Below are 24412 nucleotides of genomic sequence, written 5' to 3' on the forward strand. Positions count from 1 at the left end.
TTCTCTTTGTAACAGCCCTGGCTGTCCCAGAACTGGCTTTGTAGACCAAGCTGGCCTCAAACTCACAGAGACCCACCTGCCTCTGCCTCCTGAGTGCTGGGATTTAAGGCCCATGCCACCACCACATGGCAATGGAGGCTGTTTTTTTCAGGCGCTGAGGTGTAGCAGTGGGATCAGACACTCCACAATGTCCCTCCAAAACCCTTCATTACAACACACAATGCACTCTTGCTACATTTACAAAATAATTTATTTTTTGAACTTTTTCCTCTTCAGAGCCTTCCATTCACCTTCTTGTGTAGCCAGGCTGTTAAAAAGCTGCTTTACCTTGCGCTTCCTTTCCGCATCCCTAAAAAATAGAGAGAAGCAAATGTCACTCTGCACCAGTTTTCAAGATTGCTGGCCTTCCTTCTGTCTGAACACCAACAGTTCAGAACCATACACATCTGGCCAGTCACCATGCTTCCTGGTACTGAGAAAAACCGGTGACCTACGAGTATGGTGTCCACACAGTGGTGCCCTAGTCCCGTAGAGTCCTTGCTCACCGTTCCATGATTTCTGAGAGCTGCATCCTGGCCAGGAACTGATTGTCCTTTCGGATCTCCCGGACGGCGCCTTTAAATTCCCGCTTGTGTTTGTGGATCAGTCTTTTCCTTTCCTGCTCTTCCTTGGTGCTGCCTTGTTTCCGTCCAAACTCAAGCCTACAGTTAGAGTCAACGAGGCAGTGGAGGTGAGCCGAGCCTGCCTCAGTACAGCCTTTCCCCATCACACGCTGTGAACAGATGCTCTGCCCGCCCCTAGCCCGTCCACAGTCCTGGTGTCGTCAGGGCACCCAGCACTCACACTTTGACGAGCCGGGGGGTGAACAGCTTTAGTGGGACTGGCTTGCTCTTCTCACATATCAGCGGCGGACAGTGCTGCTTTTGGATTTCTATTTCTGACAGTATGCTTCGAGACAGCTCCTGAGGAACATGGTAATAGCATGTTGTGACACCATGAACAAGGTCCCACTTGTCACTGCTTGGTGCAGCTTGGCTGAATCACCATCTTCTACACAGGGAATCACATGTGATAATGATCCCTTAAAAACTGAGGTGGGCAAGCCGGGCAGTGGTGGTGCACGCCTTTAATCCAAGCACTCAGGAGGCAGAGGCAGGTGGATATCTGAGTTCGAGGCCAGCCTGGTCTACAGAGTGAGCTTCAGAAAAGGCTCTAAAGTTACACAGAGAAACCCTGTCTCAACAATCCTTCCCCCCCCCCCCCCGCAAAAAATCCCCAAAATCTGAGGTGGGCTATTGAACTAGTTCAGCTGATAGGGCCTCTTGCCACCAAGTCGGAGTTCAATCCCTGGAAACTATAAATTCTGAAGGCACTGCCCTCTGACTGCAATGCATGTGCCAATGCATGAGCACACCCCCACCCCCAGGGAGAAAGCTGTAAATGTGAGGGCTTATACCCAGAGATTAACAGATGGCCTCTCTGTCAGGAGACAGTGGCAGGGCACCACCAGCCCGAATTCTGACTAAAAAACACAGGACTACCTTCCCAGCCTAGGTGACCTGCAGTGTGTGGAGGCAGCGGCCAGAGCAGCATGAGGGTTTCAGGCAGAACAGGACTTCTCCCAGACAGCTAAGGCACGTCTCTCTCAGGCCCTGGCTTAAAGGAAGCTTATAGAAGCCAGCTCACTGGTGTTGGTCTTGTCCCTTTTCCTCACACAGATGTGTCCTGGAACCCAATTTCCTGCATTCCTGTACTCACTGCATACTCTTGGCCCATCTGGATGTCACTTGAGAACCCAGTAACTACAAATCTCAGAACCCCAAAAGGCTAGACCAAATCTGTAGGACTAGAGATCCCTTTAAACAGAAAGGACAAGCCACAGTCATGTCCACAGGGATACAGTAACTCAGTATAGTCAAGGGATGGCTTGCTGCAGACTTGGAGAGCTTAGCCTTTAGGAAAGCCAGGGCGTGTCTTCAAGTGGCACATGTGCCAGTGGCAAGAGATGAGGGTATAATGTGCACAGGAATGATCAGACAATGGACAAACAGCACACACAACTCTGGGCAGTGGCCAGGGAAGGCCTGGCAAGAGTGGCAGAGTCAGACAACTGAGAACTCCAGGCAGGAAAGAGCAAAGGTGAAGGTCACTGCTGAGGAAAACGCCCGTGAGGAGTCAGGTGCAGGCGGTGGGCAGCACAAGGCAAGGCCACCCTGGCAGGCGGGAGCCTGAGGAAGGGATACCATGGCTTTTGCTTTGAGGAACCTGGGCTGGCATGTGGATGACTAATGACTTAGAGGGGAAGGATGGAGGCAGGGATCAATCAGGAGCCAAGAGGCATAAGACGGTGAGGTAGGACAGGGTGGGGGACAGCCTGAGCAGTGAGTGAAGATCTGCTGACCTCTAGATGTGTGACGGCATCAAAAAAAAAGCCTTGTCTAGATACATGGGCGTTCCAAGTAAGTACGTCCCTAGAGCTTCTTGTCACTCTACAGGGTGAAGGGGCCACCCTTAGACTGTGGGGTGAGGTGCTTTGGATGGCCTGGAACCGGAATGGGGCTAGGAATCCTCTTAATATCATTTTATTTTCCATGTGTACTCATGATTTTGCGGATGGCTCCATCAGACACTTGCTTCCCAGTGATGACTTTGAAGCTGTGACTTCAGTGTCAAAAGCATAGCACTAAGCTGGTGGCAGCAAACTCACCTGAAGGTCTTGGGGGAGGCCACAGTCCACAAGGTGCTCGGCCAGGGCTCGGTGGGGCCCGATGATGGCATGGAAGGATGGCAATGCATTGTACATGAGCACACAGTGCTTCAGCAGGGCCAGACATGAGGCCAGGCAGGACAGTCTGCAGGGCAAAGGACCACGAAAGGGACCAAGCTCATCATGATGGGTCAACAATGGTGGCAAAGTGAAAACTCTCACCCCAGCCTAGGAAACTAAGAGGCACCACATCAGCAGAAAGGCCAATGGCTCACTATGGTAGTCAAGACAATACTGTCGGTACTGTCGGCCTGGAGAGGAGGGAGGCGCAAGAAATGTAACGATATCTTTAAAAGGGGAGTTAGGTTCAGTTCCCAATCAAGTCACTATACTTTGAAAATAATGCTATGTATAGTAGGCCGTTTACTCCAAGCTGTCCCTGGGGAATCCACACATACCTTCTATGATTGGCTTCAGTTGCTGTCATGGTGCTCAGTCTACTTGCCCAGTGCAAGGAAAGGCTTCCCCTTCGCCACGTGGCCATATCTGCTTTGTCAGAGACCACGAGCAATTCCGAATTCTTCCCAAGTGCTCTAAAAGGGTGTACTAGAGTGGAACCTGAAACCCAAGCATGTCAGGTCAGAAAGGACCCGGATATTACCAGCTTAGAGGGCGTACTTTGTAGTAGCTCGGCCTTTAAAAGGTGTTTCTTCACCAAGAGACAACTCTTTTCTGCCAGGTCTTGCTACATACCAGTGAAGCCAATTGAACTGGGCAAATAAGCATAGAAAGGTTACCTGTGGGGGAAGCTCCAGGGGGGATGGGTGAGACAACATACCCAACTCAACTTGGAAGTCCTGCGAGCAAGACTTCCTATGGCCTTCTCAGGTTACACATTAGCATTTAGGCCATGGCCCAGACAGGTGACAGCCTTGTTCTCAGAGGGAGGTCAGGCAAAAACAGCACCCTTACAGATAAAAAAACCAGAAAGCAAAAATTGGATGCCAAAACCAAAACAGAATGAGGCGTAGCAGGATGCTGGGGAGTGGGTAGGGGAGCTCACCAGAGCTGGAGCAAAGTGAGAGGATGGAAAGACGGACATCAGCAAAGACCTGGAAATGCACGTCATCAATGCTAGGGCAGAGGAACACGGTGGGAGAGTTCGGGCATGATTAAATGGGGGTGGCTGGGTACATGAGGGACAAGTAGATGGTCACCTTGTTCCAACCCCCGACCAGGCCAAGGGACCACCTTCTGACTCCACTCCAGTACCCGCACTGTCTACGGCAGCACTGTCTACCGCAGCACTCTTTACAGGGAACTACTACATCCATGACAGGTCATGCTGGACGGTTGTTCCCAGTACCCACACTGTCTACCGCAGCACTCTTTACAGGGAACTACTACATCTATGACAGTTCATGCTGGACGGCTTGTTCCCAGCCCAAGCTTGATACCCAGGAGCAGACAGTGTCTGGAGAGCTCTGTGTAGGAACATCACGTGACCGGAGCCCCAAATGATGGGGGCCACTGGAAGGGTGAACTGAATGACTGACTGGGCCCCGTTTCAGACTAGGGCACCTGCCTGCTGGGACACAGTAGCACCACAGCACCCTGTCTCAAGCTGTGTCGTTTCAGCCTTAAGGGGCTTCGAGGCACCATAGAGGCTCCCTGAAGGAGCTGAAGAGAGAGCAGGAACCAGAGAAAGAAATCAGTTAAGATCAACAGATGTGGAACTCTCCAATACTCTGGCTCCCGCTAGCTCTCCTTCCTAGAGACTCAGCTTATAGATGATATACTGAGCGGTGCTGGCCATAAATACAGTAAAAAAGAGAGCTGGGTGTGGAGGAGCATGCCTGCTGGCTCAGCTACCTGGGAGGCTGCGGCAGGAATCATTAGACCTAGAGATCTGAGACCAGCCTAGGAAACAGACTGGTTTTGTTTGTTTGTTTTCAACACAGGGCTTCTTTGGGTAGTTCTGGAAGTCTTAGAATTCACTCTAGACCAGGCCTAGAACTGGCCTTGAACTCAAGAGATCTGCCTACCTCTATCTCCTGAGTGCTGGGACTGGGACTAAAGACATGTGCCCCCACATCTGGCTGAGACTGAATATTAAAAATCAAAAGGGGGGGGAATCAAAAGGGGGAAGGGGCTCAATCCCTATTACCCCTCTTTCCTAAAGAAGTGAAAAGAAGAAATTAGATTAATTTTGACAATGTATTTAGTTCCAAATACTTAAACCTTGCTGAAATACTTCCCATGGCTTTGGTGTTGCCCTGGAGAGGTGAGTGATCAAGTGTGAAGCTGGTGGGCCCCACGTGTGGGCTGTACACGCACGGACAGAGAAAGACAGTTGGTGCCTGGATCGAGGACTTCAGAGAGCTTTTTCAATGCTCTCTCAACTTTCTAGAATGAGTATGTTAAAAACAAAAACTCCATAAATCAACTCACCTTGACTCTTAGTGTTTGGAATTGCTATGTAAAGAATCCCAAGAAGAAAATTCAAAAGCTCAGGGATGAACCTCCGAGACAGGGACACATACTCCAGGAATAAGCAGCACACAAACAGGCCTTTTATCACATCTTGTAGAGAGAGGACCGGACACTAGGAAGGAACCCACACGGACAGTTACTACTTTGGAACCATGTTTGAAATACTGCACTGGGCAGACAATAGCACCCCACTGAGCACCACAGGAAGTCCTGTACCCTAATAAAGAGGCTGATTATAAAGGCTACCTGAACATGGGCCATGGTAAGCCATGTGTTAGTGCAGGAAAAGGAACAGCCTGAATAGAGTCCACACGGGATGAACAAGGCCCACCAAACTTGGCTTGTTTTAGAGTCACACTCCCCATATGATCTTGTGCTGCTGATTCAAACCTTCTATCCCATCCCATCTGGACTAGCTCATGCAGGCAGCTCTGGGTGTGGGACTATGCTGCTGTCTGACGTTGGAACTCTTGATCCCTATTGGTTCTCACAGGCCCTTTAAGATCAACAATTTTGTGCCAAATCCTAACAGGTCAAACTTAGGTTTTTTTTTATTTCAGAATAGGCTGTTTATACTGTTCAAGCTAGTCTTGAACCGCTGGATTCGTGTGACCCTCCTGCCACTTGTAATTGGAACCAGAAGCTGTATCACTGTGGATGTACAAGTGCACTTCTGTTTAATACAGTCCTGAAATGTGGGGTTGACCCCAGCAACCTTGGAAGATGGGACCCACCTTAGTAAGCATCTGGCTCATGCACATCAGGGCAGGGGTCACAACTGGATGCCAGAAATCAGAGGTTGGAAATAAAAGTCCGGTGATTTTCAAATAAATGAGCTGGAAAGGAAGTGTTCCGGTACCGATTAAAGGGAAAGTGATGTTAAAAAAGGTTCCATAGCGGAACTAGTCCTGAAAGTCCCGGTGAGGTGCCACAGGCACTGACAAGCTACCAGACCTCACTCTAGGGCAGGGCCTTGCTCACCACCTCCCAGGACACACCAGACTCCTGTGCTTTCCGACACACAGCTGGGCTCACGTGGAATGTCCACAAGGATGGGGCTGTTCTGTGAGCTTGGCAGGGTCTTCAACCCTCACCTCTAACCTGCAGAAGTGGCGCTTCAGGCTACCAAAGCTGGGGCTAGTGCTTGCCTGCTGGACACCAAGTGATGTCCTGCATTTGCTTGAAAGGAGACAGCCATGTCTCCGCATCCAATACCTGACCTGTAGTTCAACTCTAAGCACAAGAGAAAGGAGGAACAACAAAAGGCACCAAGAAAACCTCCAGTGCACAGAGCTCTGACAATCCGATCCATGCTAACTTACTTCCTTCAGGTCAGGCAGGGACTCTCATTACTCAAGAATGACTAGAATCCTACCCTAGTTTGGGGCAGGGGAAGGAGAGCATCCTGAAACACATCCTGAAAGATACCTGGTCCAGTTAGGTGTTTAGCCACACTCATGGGTAATCTGGGGTGCAGAGGCCCCCCGGCTAGACATCAGACTACGGGATAGCCAACCTCTCAAAACCATAAATGGCATCCAATGCCAGTCATTCTGTGTGGTGATAAAATAAACTTGATTTCCGGCGGCTGAGAAGAAATGATCTGATGAACCTTGTCTCTGCTTACCACATCCAACCCTGGAAACAATGCTCGGCCTTTGGTCTCAATCATTTCTTCCATCTCATGCATGGCATCTCGGAGAACAAATTTCATGGAGTCACTTGCAGATTCGGGAAACATCTGGCAAAGATTATATAACTGCCTATTAAACAAAACATAATAGAGATGACTTCAGAGAACAAAAGCAAAAAAACCCCAACAGCAAATCTCAAAACTATTTTCCTCTGCAGTCGCTTGCTGACTAAGCAAGGAAGAATCAGAAGCCTGCAGATGAATACATAATTCTGTTTTGTGGATGCTGGGTACTGAACCCCATTTCATGCATTGCAGGCAGTACTCCACTGCCGAACTGTGAGCCCAGCCTGATTAATCCACTTTTCTTACTACAATGACTGACCTTTCTGGTGGTCCAGGTGATACTTCAAGTAGCATTTTATGATAATATATACCCATTTCCTGAAACCTTGGTCATAGCGTTTAAGCGGAGGCGGCAGGAGCATGTGAAGCGCCCTGGCTGTTTACAGTATCCATGCTTTCAGAGCCTAAGTGTCGGCCACAGCACTTCACAAACACCAGCAGAGCATCTTTCTGTACATGCAGCTGACACAGGCTAGTTAACAGCACAGGAGGAAGTAGCTCGAGAGTGGCCCCTGCAGGTATAGATTCTCACTGATCCCACATCCAGTACACAGCTCCTGAGAGAGATCTCTGTTCCTTCTCTTCTTCCAGCCATTGCATAGGGAAGGAGCAGGAAATCAGCATAGGCGTCAGCTTGTGGTAAAGGCCAGAACCCGCTATAGCTACTCCTGTGCAGGGTAAGTGGATGTGCTTCCCCAGCAGGCCCCCTCAGACTCAAGCAAAGCACGTCCTGTGTGATTCCAGGGAGGCAAGGACTGGTGGGGTGGTAAAGGGTCCCTCCAGCATGCTCCCAAATACCTCTGAACCCACCCAGAGCTTGAGGTCCAGTGGCAAATGAACACACAGATGAGTACTAATGCTATAAGCTGAAGGGCTCACGAGCTTTCCTTTGGAGTTAACTAGTTGGTAACTTAAGATTATCTCATCCCTGCAGTGTCAGAGGGGAAGTCATGGCAGTGGGTATGTGCTGTGAGCCTATACACAGCTCTGCGAAGAGTCACCTGCCTGCTAAGGGCACACTAACATTTGACTGTCACAATGATGCCAAAATGTTTAGTGTAACATTAGATAGGAGAAAAACTGTTCAATTTAGCCCCATATTCCTCTTAATATAGACATTTTTACTTACACAACCAACTTATCAATGGTCTTGAGGTCTGGTGTACTCTCTGTAGCCAAATCTCCTACGTATTGCAAAAGGAAGCCAAACAATTTCTGCAGGAACATGGATTGGGAGATTACTCAGTACCAAATACCAAATGCTAAGCCACAGCCTACAAGTCCCAGAACATTTGCCACAGCCTACAACTCCTAGAACACCTCATGCTGGCCAGAGCCCACTGGGAGAATAAACAAAGAGCAAGCAAAAATATTGCTAGAAATTGCTGGACATAGATGAGGAAATAAAGCTAAGGGTCAGGCACATTCTTTATGGAATGTCAAAGAGTGCATAATTAATTAAAACCAAACAAGGAGCTAGCTATGGTAGCACATTGCCTATTATCTCAGCACACTGAAGTCAAGACAGACACAAAGTCTGAAGCCATCCTGGGTCACAAAGTACCAGACCCTGTCTCAAAAAACAAAGCAAAGCCAAGTATGGTGGCTTGCATTTATAATCCCAGCACTTGGGAGGCAGAAGCAGATGGATCTCTGAGAGTTTAAGGCCAGTCTAGTCTACATAATGAGTTTCAGGACATCCAGCAATATATAACGAGACCCTGCCTCAAAAACAAAATAGGAGAAGCAAGAACAACCACATGAATGAGGAAAGCTGCAGCCTTACAGTCTAGATAAGGACGTGAGAATCACCCCAGGAACAGGGGCAGTAATAGTAACTCATTTTTACAGTCTTGGCCACTTGGTGGCTGTGAATCTAAGTTTCCTAACATGTGAAACAAGGGTAACAGGGCTGCTGTGAGGCAGAGAGGTACTTGATGCCACGGGAGGCTTTCTCCTCCTCTTTAAGTGCTTCCCAGTGTCACCACAGTGATATCAAACAGGAGGCAGGCACTGAGCAGACACCAAGACACTGTACTGTGTACCTCCAAGTAAGTTTAACAGTCATAGAAACAGGATCATGCTACTATTCCAACACCCACAAACGTATCCCAGCGTACTTCTAACTTTGCTTTGTTTCCGACTGCAAGACTTGGATGGTTGCATTTCTGAATTCTCTCCACCACTAAAAGCTGTTCTTCCGTTGATCTTCCTGATAATAAAGACCTCAGCTCTTCATAGGATTCAGGAGCTATCAAAAACACAAAACACATTTCACAGTTAACTTTCAACTGAACAACAACCCACAAGTCTACACACACAGTATAGACATGACTACTTCCACTTAACAAAAATGTTATTTAACCTAAGTTTTATATAAGGTGTTTGTCTAACCTCATCCATATCCACTCTTAGCCAAGGAATCTGACATGACTTAAATGGCCTATATTTGGCTATCATGTACCCAAGGACAGCCCCAAAGAGAAGATGACCCTGACTTTCATCAAGCAGGAATCAGCCTGAAACCCCACAAACCATGAGGCATCTCTGTGGCAGTGCTGGTTTCAGTATAGACACGCCAGACAGACTCATGAAGAAAATCTATTCCCTGAGACTCATACACCAAGTCCGGTCCATGGAAGCCAGGTTCACTCATGAGTTATCTTTTCTGGAAGTAACCTTCAATCAAAGAACAAGTCAGGGTGGCTTTCTTTTTTTTTTTTAAATTTATTTATTTATTATGTGTACAACATTCTGCTTCACACACACCAGAAGCGGGCACCAGATCTCATTACAGATGGTTGTGAGCCATCATGTGGTTGCTGGGAATTGAACTCATGACCTCTGGAAGAGCAGTCAGTGCTCTTAACCTCTGAGCCATCTCTCCAGCCCAGGGTGGCTTTCTATAACTGGAGAGTTTCTTCTATGAACCAGATCAAACACTGTATTTGGTAGAAGGTGATGGTTGTGGCCAAAGCAGTGCAGGTGTAAAGCCATTGTGCAGATGGTTCAGGAATCCCATCCTGCTGCAGAAAGGTGCCTCTTCATCTGTGTGCCGTCATGGGACCAATGTCAAATTGATGCTAATATGGGGACCCACAGAAACCAAGAATGACAACTCGTCCACACCGTAAGGACATTACACATGGGAGTGTGACCTTGCACTCACAGTCACATCTCCAGGCAGGGAGACCAACAAGTATATACTGCGGCCCATTATTTGGAAAAGAAAACCCAACAAAGGTGGGGATTGAATACCAGCCCTACAAACAGAACAGAGAAAACAACCGTGTGCCTACCTGCAAAGACATAGGGCAGCTCAGTCCCAGCAGCACTTTGAGCTTTCTGATCATCACTTGGCAGTTTTTCCCCAGGAGTCGGATGCTGCTCTTTCTTTGGCTTCTCGTTTTCCTCTTCGCTCTCTATACTAGACTCTAGGTCTGAGTGGCTATCTGAGCCATCGCTTTCCTCTGTGTCGTCCCTGCTTCCATCTTCACCCTCTTCTTCATCACTCTCATCTTCGTCCTCTTTCTGGTCATTCTCTTGGTCACCTGCTTCCTCGCTTTGCTCTTCCTGGACATCTTCAATGTTCATCTTCCCATCCTAGGAAAAGATCATGGTGACAACAGTCAAACCATTCCGCAGTCACACCAAAATACCATGCCTACTTTCTTATCTCCGTAGGCCCCTTGCTCACTTCTCTGAGGTACCCTAAGCCACAGGAACTGAAGCTCTTCCACAGTGCTTTGGTCTGGGAGCTTGATGCTCAGTGTGGTACTGTGAGAGGTGAGGGGACCACTGAGAGATGTAGCCTGGAGGGAGGTCTTTAAGTCAGGAAGTGCTGCTCTCAGGAGGAATTAGTATGGTTTTTACTCCCAGTTGTTGGAAATTATTAAGGAACATGCCTGAATCTTTCTCCTTGACTTATTGCATGGCCACATGGCCACTTTCTCTTGCATGCATTTCCATTACTAAGGCCTTTGCCAGGGCTGAGCAAAAGGTGGCAACAAGTCCTTAAACTTCTATTAGAGTAGCAGCCTCCCAGAGAACCCTGCAGCTGGGATGCTGGGGAAAGTTTAGCTTCTGCCACAGAGCTCAAGGGAGTGAAATGTTGATGGTATCCAGTTCCTGTGAGAGATGAAGAATAGAGAAGATAACAATAGCTTTGGGGTGGGACCTGCTCACGTAAGTGTTTTTTTGTTTTTGTTGATTTTTTTTGAGGGGGGGACTTTTTTAAACACCAAGTTTTACAAGCTAGAGCCTTCTCAAAACAGTAGGCCCATCTACTTCCTTGCCCTAAGCCCTAGCTAATACAGTATTAAAACACTCATACTTTATAAATGTTATGAATTAAAATCTACACCACTACCGAAGATATAATAGTGGCAGAGTGCATGCCTAACATATACAAGGCCTTCTAATAGATTCCCTCAGCACCACACAGTAAATAAATGGCACCTAGAACTAATTATTTCACTCTTGGTGGCACATTCCTCTAGTCCCAGTATCTGGAAGGCAGAATTGTGAGTTCCAGCCTAGTTTGGGCTATAAGCCAAGCTCACACCTCAAAAACAAACAAACAAATAAACAAATATCTAGTTAAAATCCAATAACAATAGTTGTTATTATTACAAAGAACTTGACCATGGGTTAGCTCTGTCAATAGTATACTGAATTAAAAAAGATCATCAGTTTAAATACATTAAAAATGCTAAGTGTGCAAGTCTAGCCTGTGTGGTTGTGTCCAAGCTCCCTCTCCGGACAGAACAACAACTCCATTGTTGCCGTCTTCTCTATATAGTTTGGCACTTGCCATGGCATGAATATACTAAGAAAATGTGATAGAAATTGTTTAAAAAGTTTTCAATTTTCCAGCTCTAATGGATCCCTTGAATAGACCATGTGGTTTTTAAATTTAAAAAGGTGGGGGGCACAGAACTTACTTTGTAAGAAAGCAAACGTCTATCATCTTTATCCAGTATAAAGCCGTCATTCAAATCATCTGCAGACATATGTTTTGGTTTCTTTTTATTTTCATCTTCGTCTTTTCCAAGCATTCTTCGAAGTCTTTCAGCCTGAGGCAGTAATATAAAAGAGAAATCATACTCTTTGCTGTATACATAGATTCATCAAATAGATACATAGATTCATCATATCTAACTAGAAACACTCAGGGTACAGAAGAGGCCGCTGACACAGCGTGTTAAAACAGCCAGCTGAAGAGTATTTTTCTATTCATTTGTTTAAACACAGTAAAGCTAAAACACCGATGCCCAGGTAACAGTTTAGACACAATAAAGCTAAAACACCGATGCCCAGGTAACAGTTTAGACACAATAAAGCTAAAACACCGATGCCCAGGTAACAGTTTAGAAGGCAGAGCACTCACTCACCTGCCAGCAGTTGTTTGTGGGAGAGGTGTTGCCAAGGAAGACCTTGTATACTGTTTGTATTTTATTTCATATTGTTACTTTTATAAATAAAGACATTTATGTCTGCACTAATGTAAAATTAAACACAGCACATTTCTGCCCATTTTCAAGATAAAGCGGAAAAACTTATGAAAAAGAGTCAGCACTCAGGCCTTACACGAGGGAGCTGAGTCTCTGGGGTGTCCCCTCAGTTACAAGTCACCCGTACCTCCAATTTCCTGAGCCGCTCTTGGTCTTCCTTTGCCAATTCCTCCTCCGTTTTCATCCTGTTAGAGGGCTGCGCCTTCATTTCAAAGCCAAGCTCACGAACCATCAGGTCATATGCATCTGGCTAAGGTAAAATAAGAATTTTTCAGGATTTGTTAGAAAAAGTAAAGAATATTCCATTAATGACTAGACAGCATCATATAAGGAAGGGGACAAACCATGCCTAAGTCTTGTCTTCTCCACAGAAACTGCTCCGGGGGCTGGAGAGATGGCTGAGTGATTAAGAACACTTGCTTCTTGCAGAGAACAAGAGTTAGGTCTTTGGCATCCATATCCCACAGCTCCAGCAGATGCCACCCACTGCTGGCCTCCACAAGCACCCACAAGCACGTACACATTATCCCCCTCTCCAATAAATACACAAAAGCAGGCTGTTCTAATTGGCCCTAAACACTGAGAAAGGTAGACATGTGGGTTACATGGATATTTTAATCCCAGCACTCCGGAGGCAAAAAATTATTCTCAAAACATATCAGCTGCTGGGTATAATGGTCACTTGAGAGGAAGTGGCAGCTGAATCAGGACAAAGTCACTCTTGGAGAGTTCAAAGCCAGGTCTATCCTACATGAAAACCTATCAAAAAATACAAAATAAAAAGATAAATAAAAGAACTAACCCCCAAACAAACCCACTCCACCCAAACTTATCTATCTTTAACAAAAATAAACACCACTCAGCTGAGTATTAAACCCGTAACACGGGAAATTGTATCAGTAGCAACAAATATAAGGCTGGCTCAGAAAGATACATACATGCCATGCTGCAATATAATCTGGTGAAGTCCTATTTCTTTGGTAGAATCTCACTACTAAACAAATGGACCATTTTTCAACAGTTTAGGGGAAATGTAAAAAGCAACACTGTCGAGAGGAAAAGAAATGAAGCAAATGCGTATTAAACATATTACACATGAATAGAAGGGTGTGCAGCCAAGTACCACCTTCCCACGGTTCTACCCTAAGGTACTTCTCACCCAAGAAACCTTTAGCTGACTCAACACAGAGAAAGAGGTGACTCTGGGTCACTTCCACCCTATAGAACTAATGCAATGAACTAACTGAAAGCTAGGCACAGTGCCACATGCTTTATTCCCAACAGGAGGAAGAGGCAGGCAGATCTCTATGAAATTGAGGCAAGCCTGTCTGCAGAGAGACTCTGTCTAGGCCAGCCAGGCTGCATGGAGAAAGTCTGTCTCAAAAACACAAAACAAAACAAAAAGAAACTTTTGACTAAAAACAAGACCAACAAAATGGCTCAGTAGGCCCAGGTTTGCACACATATTAAAACCTGCCCTAACAGGAAAGAGCCAGAGATGCTGAAACATCAAGTCAACAGACTAAGTTTAGTGTTGCTTCTTGTGAAGGGTGCTGCCCACCTGGGGTTTTTCCTTTTTCTCTTTGTTTTCTGACTTCTGAGGTTTACGTGACAGGAGAGTCTGGATTTCTTTCCAGTCTTGGTCTAGCTTCTCTGTGAGCTCGAGGGCATCTTCTCGTTGAGCCTGTCTTTCCCTCTGCGGGCGGGGGGAGAACAGCAAACACATATCATACACCATTCTTATTAGACTTCCACGAGTGGCCTGGTATCAAGGCTAAGAACACACAATGACCTACTTAATACCAAATGCATCAACATGGAATAAGGTATCAAAAGCCTGTATCTTAAATGTAAATCTCTAAGGTCAAAGAGAAGTAACTTCCTGTAACTATGTATTCAGATGCTCTGAGCAGTACACTGCAAGTTTAATAATCAGTACTGTTTTGCAAATACTAAAGCCAACAAATATCATCAGAAGTATATCCTTAATGAGATCTAGAATATTTTTTCAAAATGAGTGGTCCTATATTAAATTCAGATAAAAATTAAATATAACTGATAAATGTACATGGGAAGAAAACCTGATGTATTTTGGAGCTGTCCACATTAAGAACATTAGCCTGCCCACCTTCTCTTGCTTTGACTTCGCAATGAGCTCTTCAATCAGTTCTTTCCGTGACTTTGGCTTATCTCCATCTTCACCCTCCTTCTGAGATGCATTCCCACCACCAAAGTGGGAAGCAGTAAGCTCAGCTGGAAACAAATAGCAGAAGATATTAGAAAGCTCAGGTTCTAACTTTAACAATTTTGGGGTAGAACTGTCAATATTTCTCCAGAGGTACTTTTAAACACAATGATTTTTAGATGTGACATGTGTGGGCGCTGTGTGCCCAGGCAATCGTGGCGACTTCAGAGGACAGTGTCAGCTCTCTTATTCTACCTTCATGTGGGTCTTGGGGATCAAACTCAGGTTCGCAGGCTTGTGTTGTTGGCCCTCGCCTAGAATAACTTTGAAATTCTCACAAATGGCATAAAGTCACGGGCACAATGACACTTAAGGAAATGCTGCTTCAAGGACACTGAGACTTATCAGATTACCAACTAGCCACAATCCAAGGAAACAATATGCAGCCTTTTTTGTTTATCTGTTTTCATAAACACTAACATATTCAGAAAAACAGACGGGAATCAGAGTCTTGGAGGGAGAAGAGTCCAGGAACAACACATGGCAGGCATCCCTGCCTCCTCCTACACAAAGGCTCCGAGCCAACACTGAGAGCAAGAACCATTAAGGCTCCTCATCTCCAGCTTATTCTATTTGTCACAAAAGATAAACACTGCAGGAGCCATCAAATGTGGAAGAGAAAGAATTTAAAAAACAAAACAACAAAACCAAAACCAGTTTCTCAGATGTAAACTGATTCGCCTAGAACAGAAAATGAATGTTTAGAATCTTTTTTCAGCTTAGGTCTTATTCAGCAGCCCCCTAGAATGCCAAGCCTTTATCCAGACCTGCAGGCTTTTGGTCCATGTTCCCATCATGCCCTGGACCCTGAGCCAATCATACTTCCTGTGTGAGCTGCCATTTAGCTAAACCGAATTCTACACTTGCTCCCTGCTGACATGGTTACTGGCAATAGTGCAGTAGTGAAAAGAAAACCTCATTTCAAAAACAAGCTCTCAAAGCACGGTCAAGTACCTCTGGGTACTGAGAAGGAATGTCCACTACTTACTCAGAACTGCTCAGAACAACTCCCACCCCGTCCCTCGATCACTCCATCCTATACCCTCTTAGCTACTCGAGGGTGGCACAAGTGAGTCTACCCACCCCCTCACTTCCCCATCAGTTTTTCTTAAACAGATCATCACCCTCTTACTGCTTCCATGACAAAACAAACACAACTTCATCCCACTCTTTCTACTTTTTGGTCTTCCAGTAAAGCCTCCTGAGTTGGCTCTGCTTCATCTTCAGGCTCCCTGTCTTCAGGCATTGCTCTAACTCCCCTGTGGAGTCTTACTGACTCACAGGCCAGCTCTTACTCTCCTTCACATCAGTAGTGCATGTACACCACTCTCTCCAGAAAGTACTCTATTTAGCTTCCAGACCCCATGCCCAGTGCATTCTGACTTTGCCCCTTCTCCAACGATTCACGTTTCAGCTCTTTTTGTTTTTAGTGTGTATGTGTGTACGAGTGGGAAAGGACACCGGGAGTCCTGCTCTACTGTGCTCCTCCTATTCCCATAGGACAGATCTGGGAGTCCTGCTCTACTGTGCTCCTCCTATTCCCATAGGACAGATCTGGGAGTCCTGCTCTACTGTGCTCCTCCTATTCCCATAGGACAGATCTGGGAGTCCTGCTCTACTGTGCTCCTCCTATTCCCATAGGACAGATCCTTTCACTGAACCTAGCCAGCCACCTACCAGCCCCAGGGGTCCTCCTATCTTTCTGCCTCCATAGTGCCAGGTTTAGAATTTTGTTTTGTTTTGTTTTTTAAGACAGGGTTTCTCTGTGCAGCCGTGGCTGTCCTGGAACTCCACTCCGTAGACCAGGATGGCCTCTTAACTCACAGAGATCTGCCTGCTTCTGCCTCCCCAGTGCTGGGATTAAAGGCATGTGCCACCATTGCCTAACCAGATTTTTTTTTAAAAAATAATGTTTCTTAAAATTTTTATTATTGAGTCAGGCAATAGAGTTTGAGGCCAGCCTGGTCTACAGAGTGAAGTTCCAGAACAGCCAGGGCTGCACAGAGAAACCCTGCCTCGAAAAACAAAAATCAAACAAGATAATCATAATAATTTTATTATCATTATTGTGCGTGTGTTTGAGTGTGTATGATTAGAGTGGTAAATGGAACTACTTGAGCCACACCACACATGTGGAGGTCAGAGTAGACCTTTGTGGAGTTAGTTCTTTCTACTTTTACTTAGGTCTTGATCTCAGATTGCCAGGCTTGAGGGGCAAGAATATTTTACTCACTGAGCCATCCTGCTGGCTTCACACCTGGCCTTTCTTTTTGTGGGTGCTAAGGAGCCTCGTGCTTGCACTGTTACCCACAAAGTTGTCTCCCCAACCCATGCCATCTCTTTTCTATGTGTCCTTGCTCTTTTGGTGACCTTGTTGACTTCTGGTTCCTATCTCTCCAGCTGCCCGTGGGTGTTTCATTGTTGAGCTCCCCAAATCTGTCTCACAGCTCTCCCCATCTCAGTGAATGGATAATCCAGTTTCCTCAGAGGATTAGGCCAAGACCTTTATAGTCACCTCTGATTTGCCTTTATCCCTCATTCACTAGTAAATCCTGTCAGGATGTCCTATCAGACAATGGAATGCTGTGACATAAAAGTCTCAGTGGTTATCCTTGCCAAAACCAAACTTCCCTGGAGCCCATAAAGGCATTGACCACATACCATCCTAAAGTTCTGAAACAAACAAAACAAAGAACAAAAGCAAAAACCCTGTGGGGTTTATCAAGAGGTTAAAATACCATTTTCTGGAGAAAGTCCAAACTATGAGGTTTCTGTGTGGCACCTCCACTCACCAGACAGTGTTCCTCGTTCTTCAGTGTCGCTGTCACTATCCACGATGTCATTATGCTTTTCGATGTCAGCCAAAGACTGGCCATAATGAGTCAATTCTTCATCTTCATTCAGATTGTAGATATTTTTTTTCTCATGATGTCGCTTGGCAAAAAGAGGTTATAATCAGTTACCTAAAATTATTACATTTATTTCCTAGAAAATTAGTTATTTTCCTCTATATGTGAAATATGACAGCACAAATGAGTCTGAAGATTATTTGGAATCATCTACAAGATGACTGAAATATAAGCAGAACTTGTAGAGAAAACTCTTAGTAAGTTAATGGACTGGGCCAAGCTACTGCTAAGTCACTCCCATCAGCAATGGTCCTCCACTCACTTGTTCGCCATCCAACAAAGCTGAAGGCAGGACCTGGCTAACAACTCCAGCCCCTGTTACTGCTCACCCTGGTTAAGATATTCATCTACTCATTAGCTAGTATCTTTAAAAGTACCTTCCTCTCTGTCTACCCGAGACATCCCCTGTGCGTGGCAGGCAAACAACTCAGAGGTGTAAATGAACAAGAAGAAATGTTGTGGGATATTTGTTGTGTGAAGACACATTACAAATGTCCATTAACTAGGCAGGAGGTATAGAAGGGACTTCTGGGCAGAGAGAGAGGAAGTAGGAGACGAATCTAGGCACACACCATGACAGTATGACATGGAGGGAGTCAAATTACAGAATGAAAGCTAAAAAAACACAAGGCAAAATGTAGATTAATTTAAATGGGTTAATTTAAGTTATAAGAGCTAGTGGGACAAGCCTAAGCTAAGACCGAGCTTTTATAACTAATAAGAAGCCTCTTGGGGCTAGAGAGATGGCTCAGAGGTTAAGAGCATTGCCTGCTCTTCCAAAGGTCCTGAGTTCAATTCCCAGCAACCACATGGTGGCTCACAACCATCTGTAATGGGGTCTGGTGCCCTCTTCTGGCCTACAGGCATACACACAGACAAAATACTGTATACATAATAAATAAATAAATAAATATTTTTTTTTCTTTTTAAAAAAGAAGCCTCTGTATTGTTATTTGTGACCTGGTGGCTGACAACAAAGCTTGCTATAGTAAAAAACCCTTTTCCTTGGCTTGCCTTGTGTAAAAATTTAGAGCAAAGACACCCCATCCCCATTTTTTCCATACCTGTTGCTCCAGGGCAAACCTCTTTATCATCTTTTCCTCTGGACTTATGTTGCTATTATACTCCCCAAAGCGTTTATCTGTAAACACATTGGACTTGTTCCTTTCTTTGTACTCCTTTAGTAAAGTCTGTGTTCGCTGAAAAACAGATCATACACAAATAATTCTCACACAAAGCTCCTATAATATTCACCGAAGAGGCTACAAGAAGGGGCTGTGAGGTTGAGAGCTATACAGTATGATATCGAAGTTGTTAACGTGTTTTCATCAATGACAGGCCTTCTCTAGTGGGGATAGAATTTTGAGAAGAGAAATTTTGAGAAAAGTATAAGTCAGCTTGCACTAGATGGTGATGAGATAACCATTCTCCTCTTTGGAATCTCCTTGTCAGTGCTGAAAGTTGTAGAAACTGTGTTACAATCTGGGAATATTTACTGCAGGCATGATTCATGTGGAAAAGTATGCAGATCTCTTCCACAGAGAGGAGGGAGCTTACTTCCCACTGAACATATCCCAGAAAATGTATAGTTATGCTTTCATGTGTGGAACTATATTATAAGTGTGTTTATCAAGTGGCAGCACAGCTCACTCTACCCCTTAAAATATCGTTTAGCTTGATATTCTATGCACAGAACAACTAATAGCAAGTAGCCGAAATCTGGGTATCCTTCGAATAGGATAAACACATTCAGTATTATTCAGTCCTGAGGTTGAATGCCCTAAAGCAAGACAAGGATGGATGGAAGCAAGGAATGGCAATGGCCTCAAGAGACATGAGATGCTATAATAGCAACTTTCATTCAGTGAAGAGATTCCTTTTTTAAAACAAGCAAGCAAGCAAACAAACAAACAAACCTAGCCTCAATAGCCCTTGCTGGCTTGGCATTCCCTCTGTGGTCAAGGATGGTCTCAAACTTCTGATTCTCCTGCTCCTTTTCTGGAGTGCTAGGATTTCAGCATGTACCACTATACCAAGCTTTTTGCAGAAAATTTTACATTTGCTAATAGCTTGTCATTTGAGAGCATTTATACACCAACCAATGCCGAAAGCAGTATCATCAAATAACAAAAGGCCAATTCAGTGGTTTCATAAATCCACAATTAATGAGGTATCTTTTAGACACTCGAAACTTCTAATTTAGATTAATTTCTAAACAGATCTGAGTGCTTTTGCGTATTTTTCAGGGCTATCTACGTACACTGACCATGCCACACCAAGACCCAAGGGATATGGAGAAATTAGCAAAGATGGAGGAGCGATGTCTCATCCAGACACAGCCATTAACTGCAGGGGCTGGGCTCCAGTTGGTATGAGATCTTGCACCTCTGTCTTCTCACAAAAGCTGGGTAGGTTCAAAGTATGATCACAAAATCCCACCAACTTGGCAAACTCTCCATCTCTCCATCCCGAGTAGCTATATTAGTAAGAGGAAGTAGTCACTTTCTTCAGACAATCGCTGGGAGGATTGTATGCTTGAGCAAGAGATCATTTTGGACAGACAAGCAGAGTAATTGCTTCAGTATGTGATGCTGGGAGAGCAGCGTGGACATGGATCTTAACCCTAACTTGTTTGACTGTTCTTTGTCTCAACCTCTTCAGGTATAAAATGGTGGTAGTGGCTGGGTGGTGGTGGCGCATGCCTTTAATCCCAGCACTTGGGAGGCAGAGGCAGGCAGATCTCTGTGAGTTCAAGGCCAGCCTGGTCTACAAGAGCTAGTTCCAGGACAGGAACCAAAGCTACAGAGCCTGTCTCAAAAAAACAAAAACAAAAACAAAAAAAAAGGGGGGGAGGGGTATTTCATAAAGCTGGCTATGAGGATTAAATTTATGCTTCGTTTTTTTCCTCTTTTTTTTTTTTTGTTGGCTTTTTGAGACAGGGATTCTCTGTAAAACAGTCCTGGAACTCTGTAGACCAGGCTAGCCTCAAACTCACAGAGATCCGCCTGCCTCTGCCTCCTGAGTGCTGGGATTAAAGGCGTGCGCCACCACTGCCCAGTTAAACTTAGGTTTCTTAATACAATACCTGATCTACTGTATGGGATCTGTAACTTTATTAATAGCTTTGCCTTTCTAATTAAGTTTGGAAACTGAGGCATAACTGGAAGGTAATGGTATTGGGACTCTCCTTGCACTCCTACAGTGAAGTGCTACTTCAAAGCACTGTGGTTAATCAGAGGAAAGGAAGCAACCACGGTAGCCATTTATATTCAAAGGAGTAGCACTCATAAAATACTCTGGCCTGTAGCACGGGCCCCGTGTGCATACATCAAGCTTAGAGTCAATTGTGAGATCTACTGTTGCTCCAGATGGCTCTGAACCCTTTGACTCTGTGCCTTACCCTTTCCTATTCCAGTGCAATGGGCCTCCAACTTACCTCTTCAGTCTGGCCCATTCACCCTATGGGGTTTGAATATGACTCTATGAACAATTTTCTCATGTTCTACATTACTTCCTCCTGACTGTGACCTCTGAAAGTTTCCAGCTTCTACTTCTGATTTCTTCCACTACTTGAATTTCTGCTGTGGGCCAAGTGATTGAAAATTCAAAAAGGAACTGTGGTCATTCTCATTCATATTAGAGGAATGCACACATTTTCCTATTTGGTTTGTAGAATGTGAAAAATAATACTTGAACTGGTACTTTCGAACTTCTGGGAGTTAAGGCAAGTCTTTTTTTGAGAAATTGGTTTTTGACAAAACCAAGACAACAAGCCAAGTAGTGTTTAGAGATGGCTCACTATCCACTAAGTGTGCTATTTTAATTAGTGCTCACAAGTGGCAGGGTATGTTCCATTATGGCATGAAGCCCAAGCCTTTACTGGGAAAGGCAGATGTGGCTCTTTAGAGGCTACATTTGTCCCCTCTGTCGATAATGTAGCGTGTGAATTACCAGAGTCAGTCATTTGTGTTTCCCTCAATGCATTCAGGACAGCGTGAGCTCCTTGCAGTACAGATATTTTGCCCAATTCAAAAAATATTTCATTCTGTTTAAAGAGCACATGTGAAATGCGTCCTTTACAACAAAGTACAGATTAGGAGCCGTGAAGGGCAAAGGCCAAGTCTGACTTATCTCCCCTACAAATATTACCAATAATTCTAACCCATTAATTTTTCTCAAAGTAACCATAAATTGTTTTTGGTTTTAAGTTTATTTATTTATTTATTGAGACTCAACTGGAAGTTTTGGGTCTCACCATGTGGCCCTTGCTGGTCTGGAACTCACTACAGAGATGTAGATCAGGTTGGCCTTGAACTCAAGAGATCCAGCTGCCTCTGCTTCCCCAGAGTTTAAAAGCATCCCCCACAAACAGGCAGCCACAAATTCCTTTTTATTTAACTATTGATTCATTGATTGACTGATTTTTCTCTGTAGTCTGTTCTGGTACTGGCTCTGCAGCCCAGGCTGGTCTCAAACTCACAAGGACCTGCTTGCCTCTGCCTCCCGAAGATTAAAGGAATGAGCCACCACTGCCCAACTACAAATTCCTTTTTAAAAGCCCAAGGGACACCAACAGTTACATACAGAACGCCATTTGTTGAACTGAATCCGGAAGGAAGGTACAAAATACGCCTGAGATAGGGCCATAAGAACAAGGATGGACGTTATGAGGTTATCCATAAAAGGTACCATTTTTAAAGTTACTTCCCAAGGGACAAGCTGATGTAATTCAGAGGAAGGACATTTTTCATACATTCAAAGAGCATAGGTTGCATACTGGCATGAATAAAGGCTAAAGCACAGGTCAGCTCTGAGCTCAGTGATTAACTATGCCTAAGCCTTAGGTCCTGAGGCGTCAAGGAGGAGTCAAAAAGAACCTGGAAATTCCCAAAGAAGAGTTTTCAAAGGGCATTCGAACCCAAAGAAAGCAGAGGCAATGCTATGCAAGTCATGTTCTCCGTGCTACTTTAAGGCCAACTTGACACAAAGTATAATCTCTAAAAAAAGGAAACTTCAATTGAGAAAATGCTTCCATAAGATCTGGCCGCAAGCAAGCCTAAAGAGCATTTTCTTAACTAATGTTTGCCAGGAGAGAGCCCAGCCCACTGTGGGTGGGGCCACGCTTGGGCTGGTGGTCCTGGGTTCTATAAGCAGGCAGAGCAAGGCATGGAGAATAAGCCAGTAAGCAGCACCCCTCCATGGCTTCTACATCAGTGCTTGCCTCCAAGTTCCTGCCCTGTTTGAGTTCCTGCCTTGAATTCCCTCAATGATGGACTACGGTACAGAGGTGTAAATCAAATAAATCCCCCTTTCCCCAATTTGGTCATGGTGCTTCATCACAGCAATAGTAACCCTTACTAAGGCAGTCTCCAAGAAGTACCTAACTAGCCACTGGGGAAGCCAGATCCTTGCAGCGTCCACTTACCTTCCGAATGGCTCGGGCGCGGGATACTCCGGGTAGCCCCACATCGTGGCGCGTCTTCCTGCCGAGGATCTGGAACTTCTGCCTGTTGACTTTCACTTCAAACGGGTTTGGGTTAGTCTTCGCCAGTCCTCCGAACGCCCCTGCGGACGCTTTATGAACCTGCCTCCGCGCCCCAGCCCGCTTCGCCTTCCCCATGACATTCACTCTGCCCCACTTAGGAAAACAGTGTCCACGGATCCTTCAAACCGCAACAGGTTGCCTCCAGAAACGTGCGCTGAGGTTGCAAAACCACGCCCAGCCTCGTCTCACAATAACTGCGTCAGCTCCCCGTACCTCGCGAGAAGTACACAAGTCTAGTAAGACACCGTACAGTAGCTTTATTGGATTAAAGACTACAACTCCCAGGAGGCAGCACTCCCGGACTTCCCGGCGCTGGGCCTTATGGGATCTGTAGTGCTCCCGTGAGCAGCTACAGTCTCCTCAGGCGCCACCCCGAGGGGAGCTCTCGGGCTCCCTCTGGAAGCCGTTAGCCGGGGCCGTGCTGCCGTGCGAGTTATCTGGCGGCCGCGGCGGCGGCGGCTGCTGTAGCCGTCGCCGCCGGAGACGGCTCTCCCGTTAGTGAGCTCCCCTGTGTAGTGGGGCGCGGCGGAGGTTCAGTGCCGCCCCAGGACCCGGCGCTGAGGGGAGAGTTACGCGCCCTGGGCTCGGGCGATGATGCTAGGGGCTCGAGCGCCGGCGCACCGGCGCCGATAGCGGAGGCCCCTCGCCCGGACAACGTAGCTGGAGCCAGTGGCGAGCCTTCCCCGGGTCTGCCTTTGCGCCCACGGCGACGGCGGCGGCGGCGGCGGCGACGACGACACTGGTGGCAGTGGTGGCGAAGGAAGAAGAAGCGGAGGAAGAAGCGGAGGAAGAAACGGCGGAGGCGGACCAGCAACCCGAAGCCCTGTCCCCCGCAGGACGAGGCATGCGCGGAGCCTGCGACTGTGGCTCTCGGGTCTCCTCCCCGCCAGCCTTCCCCGCCTCCGTTGCCTACACCCCAAAAAGTTCGACCTCCGCCACCTCAGCGCCGGCGGCGCAGACGGCGGGCCATGGAACTCGAGAACATCATGGCCAACAGTCTGCTACTGAAGGCTCGTCAAGGTATGTACACCCCAGGCGCCCGGCCTCCCCGAAGGTAGTGTTTCCTAGGAACTCCAGTCCAGGGAATCCTGATCTCGGTGGGACCTTCACATTGTCCTCTAAGGGAGTTTTGATCCCACCGGAACCAGTCCTGGCTTCGTCCTACTGCTTGGCAGGTGTCAGCAAGTGGTCAATCTGGTCTAACCTTTATTGTGTTTCTTTGTGTTGTCCTGGCTGCCCTG

At 46.1% G+C, this 24412-nt stretch overlaps 2 protein-coding genes across 4 annotated transcripts in view; one reads left to right on the plus strand and one right to left on the minus strand.

Annotated features, from left to right (window-relative positions):
- Window positions 1–232: 232 nt before the first annotated feature.
- On the minus strand, window positions 233–23562 carry LOC121436433 (nucleolar protein 14). Its single transcript, XM_041636314.1, has 18 exons — window positions 23052–23562; window positions 18691–18825; window positions 17510–17651; window positions 14601–14725; window positions 14034–14168; window positions 12600–12722; window positions 11903–12034; window positions 10259–10562; window positions 9080–9210; window positions 8089–8174; window positions 6828–6963; window positions 5935–6036; window positions 5159–5312; window positions 3166–3325; window positions 2708–2852; window positions 844–962; window positions 546–701; window positions 233–349 (listed from the first exon to the last, which is right to left on the minus strand). Exons 1-18 carry the CDS (start codon window positions 23244–23246, stop codon window positions 250–252), a joined length of 2580 nt encoding a protein of 859 aa, XP_041492248.1. The 5' UTR covers window positions 23247–23562; the 3' UTR covers window positions 233–249.
- A 1-nt stretch (window position 23563) lies between these two features.
- Window positions 23564–24412, plus strand: part of LOC121436435 (G protein-coupled receptor kinase 4-like) — a 79379-nt gene continuing 78530 nt past the window's right edge. Inside the window, exon 1 of one of the 3 annotated variants that reach the window (XM_041636317.1) lies at window positions 23564–24191. In XM_041636317.1, coding sequence (XP_041492251.1) covers window positions 24140–24191 — 52 coding nt within the window. In that variant the 5' untranslated portion in view covers window positions 23564–24139. The remainder of the gene's footprint in view (window positions 24192–24412) is intronic. The other 2 variants (XM_041636316.1, XM_041636315.1) reach the window with 2 other exon arrangements.

This window comes from Microtus oregoni, unplaced genomic scaffold, assembly GCF_018167655.1.
Source record: "Microtus oregoni isolate MIOR12 unplaced genomic scaffold, Mior012 000049F_ref0000343, whole genome shotgun sequence".
Classification (NCBI taxonomy): domain Eukaryota; kingdom Metazoa; phylum Chordata; class Mammalia; order Rodentia; family Cricetidae; genus Microtus; species Microtus oregoni.

What these genes read in the sequence shown, in the direction of transcription:
- LOC121436433 (XM_041636314.1), bottom strand. Translation starts at nt 23,246, where the DNA reads ATGGGGAAGGCGAAGCGGGCTGGGGCGCGGAGGCAGGTTCATAAAGCG. An exon ending in TCCAAACACTAAGAGTCAAG is followed by an intron (nt 3,326 to 5,158) that starts GTGAGTTGATTT and finishes CTTGGGTTTCAG; the next exon opens with GTTCCACTCTAGTACACCCT. An exon ending in ACCCCCCGGCTCGTCAAAGT is followed by an intron (nt 702 to 843) that starts GTGAGTGCTGGG and finishes CTCTAACTGTAG; the next exon opens with GCTTGAGTTTGGACGGAAAC.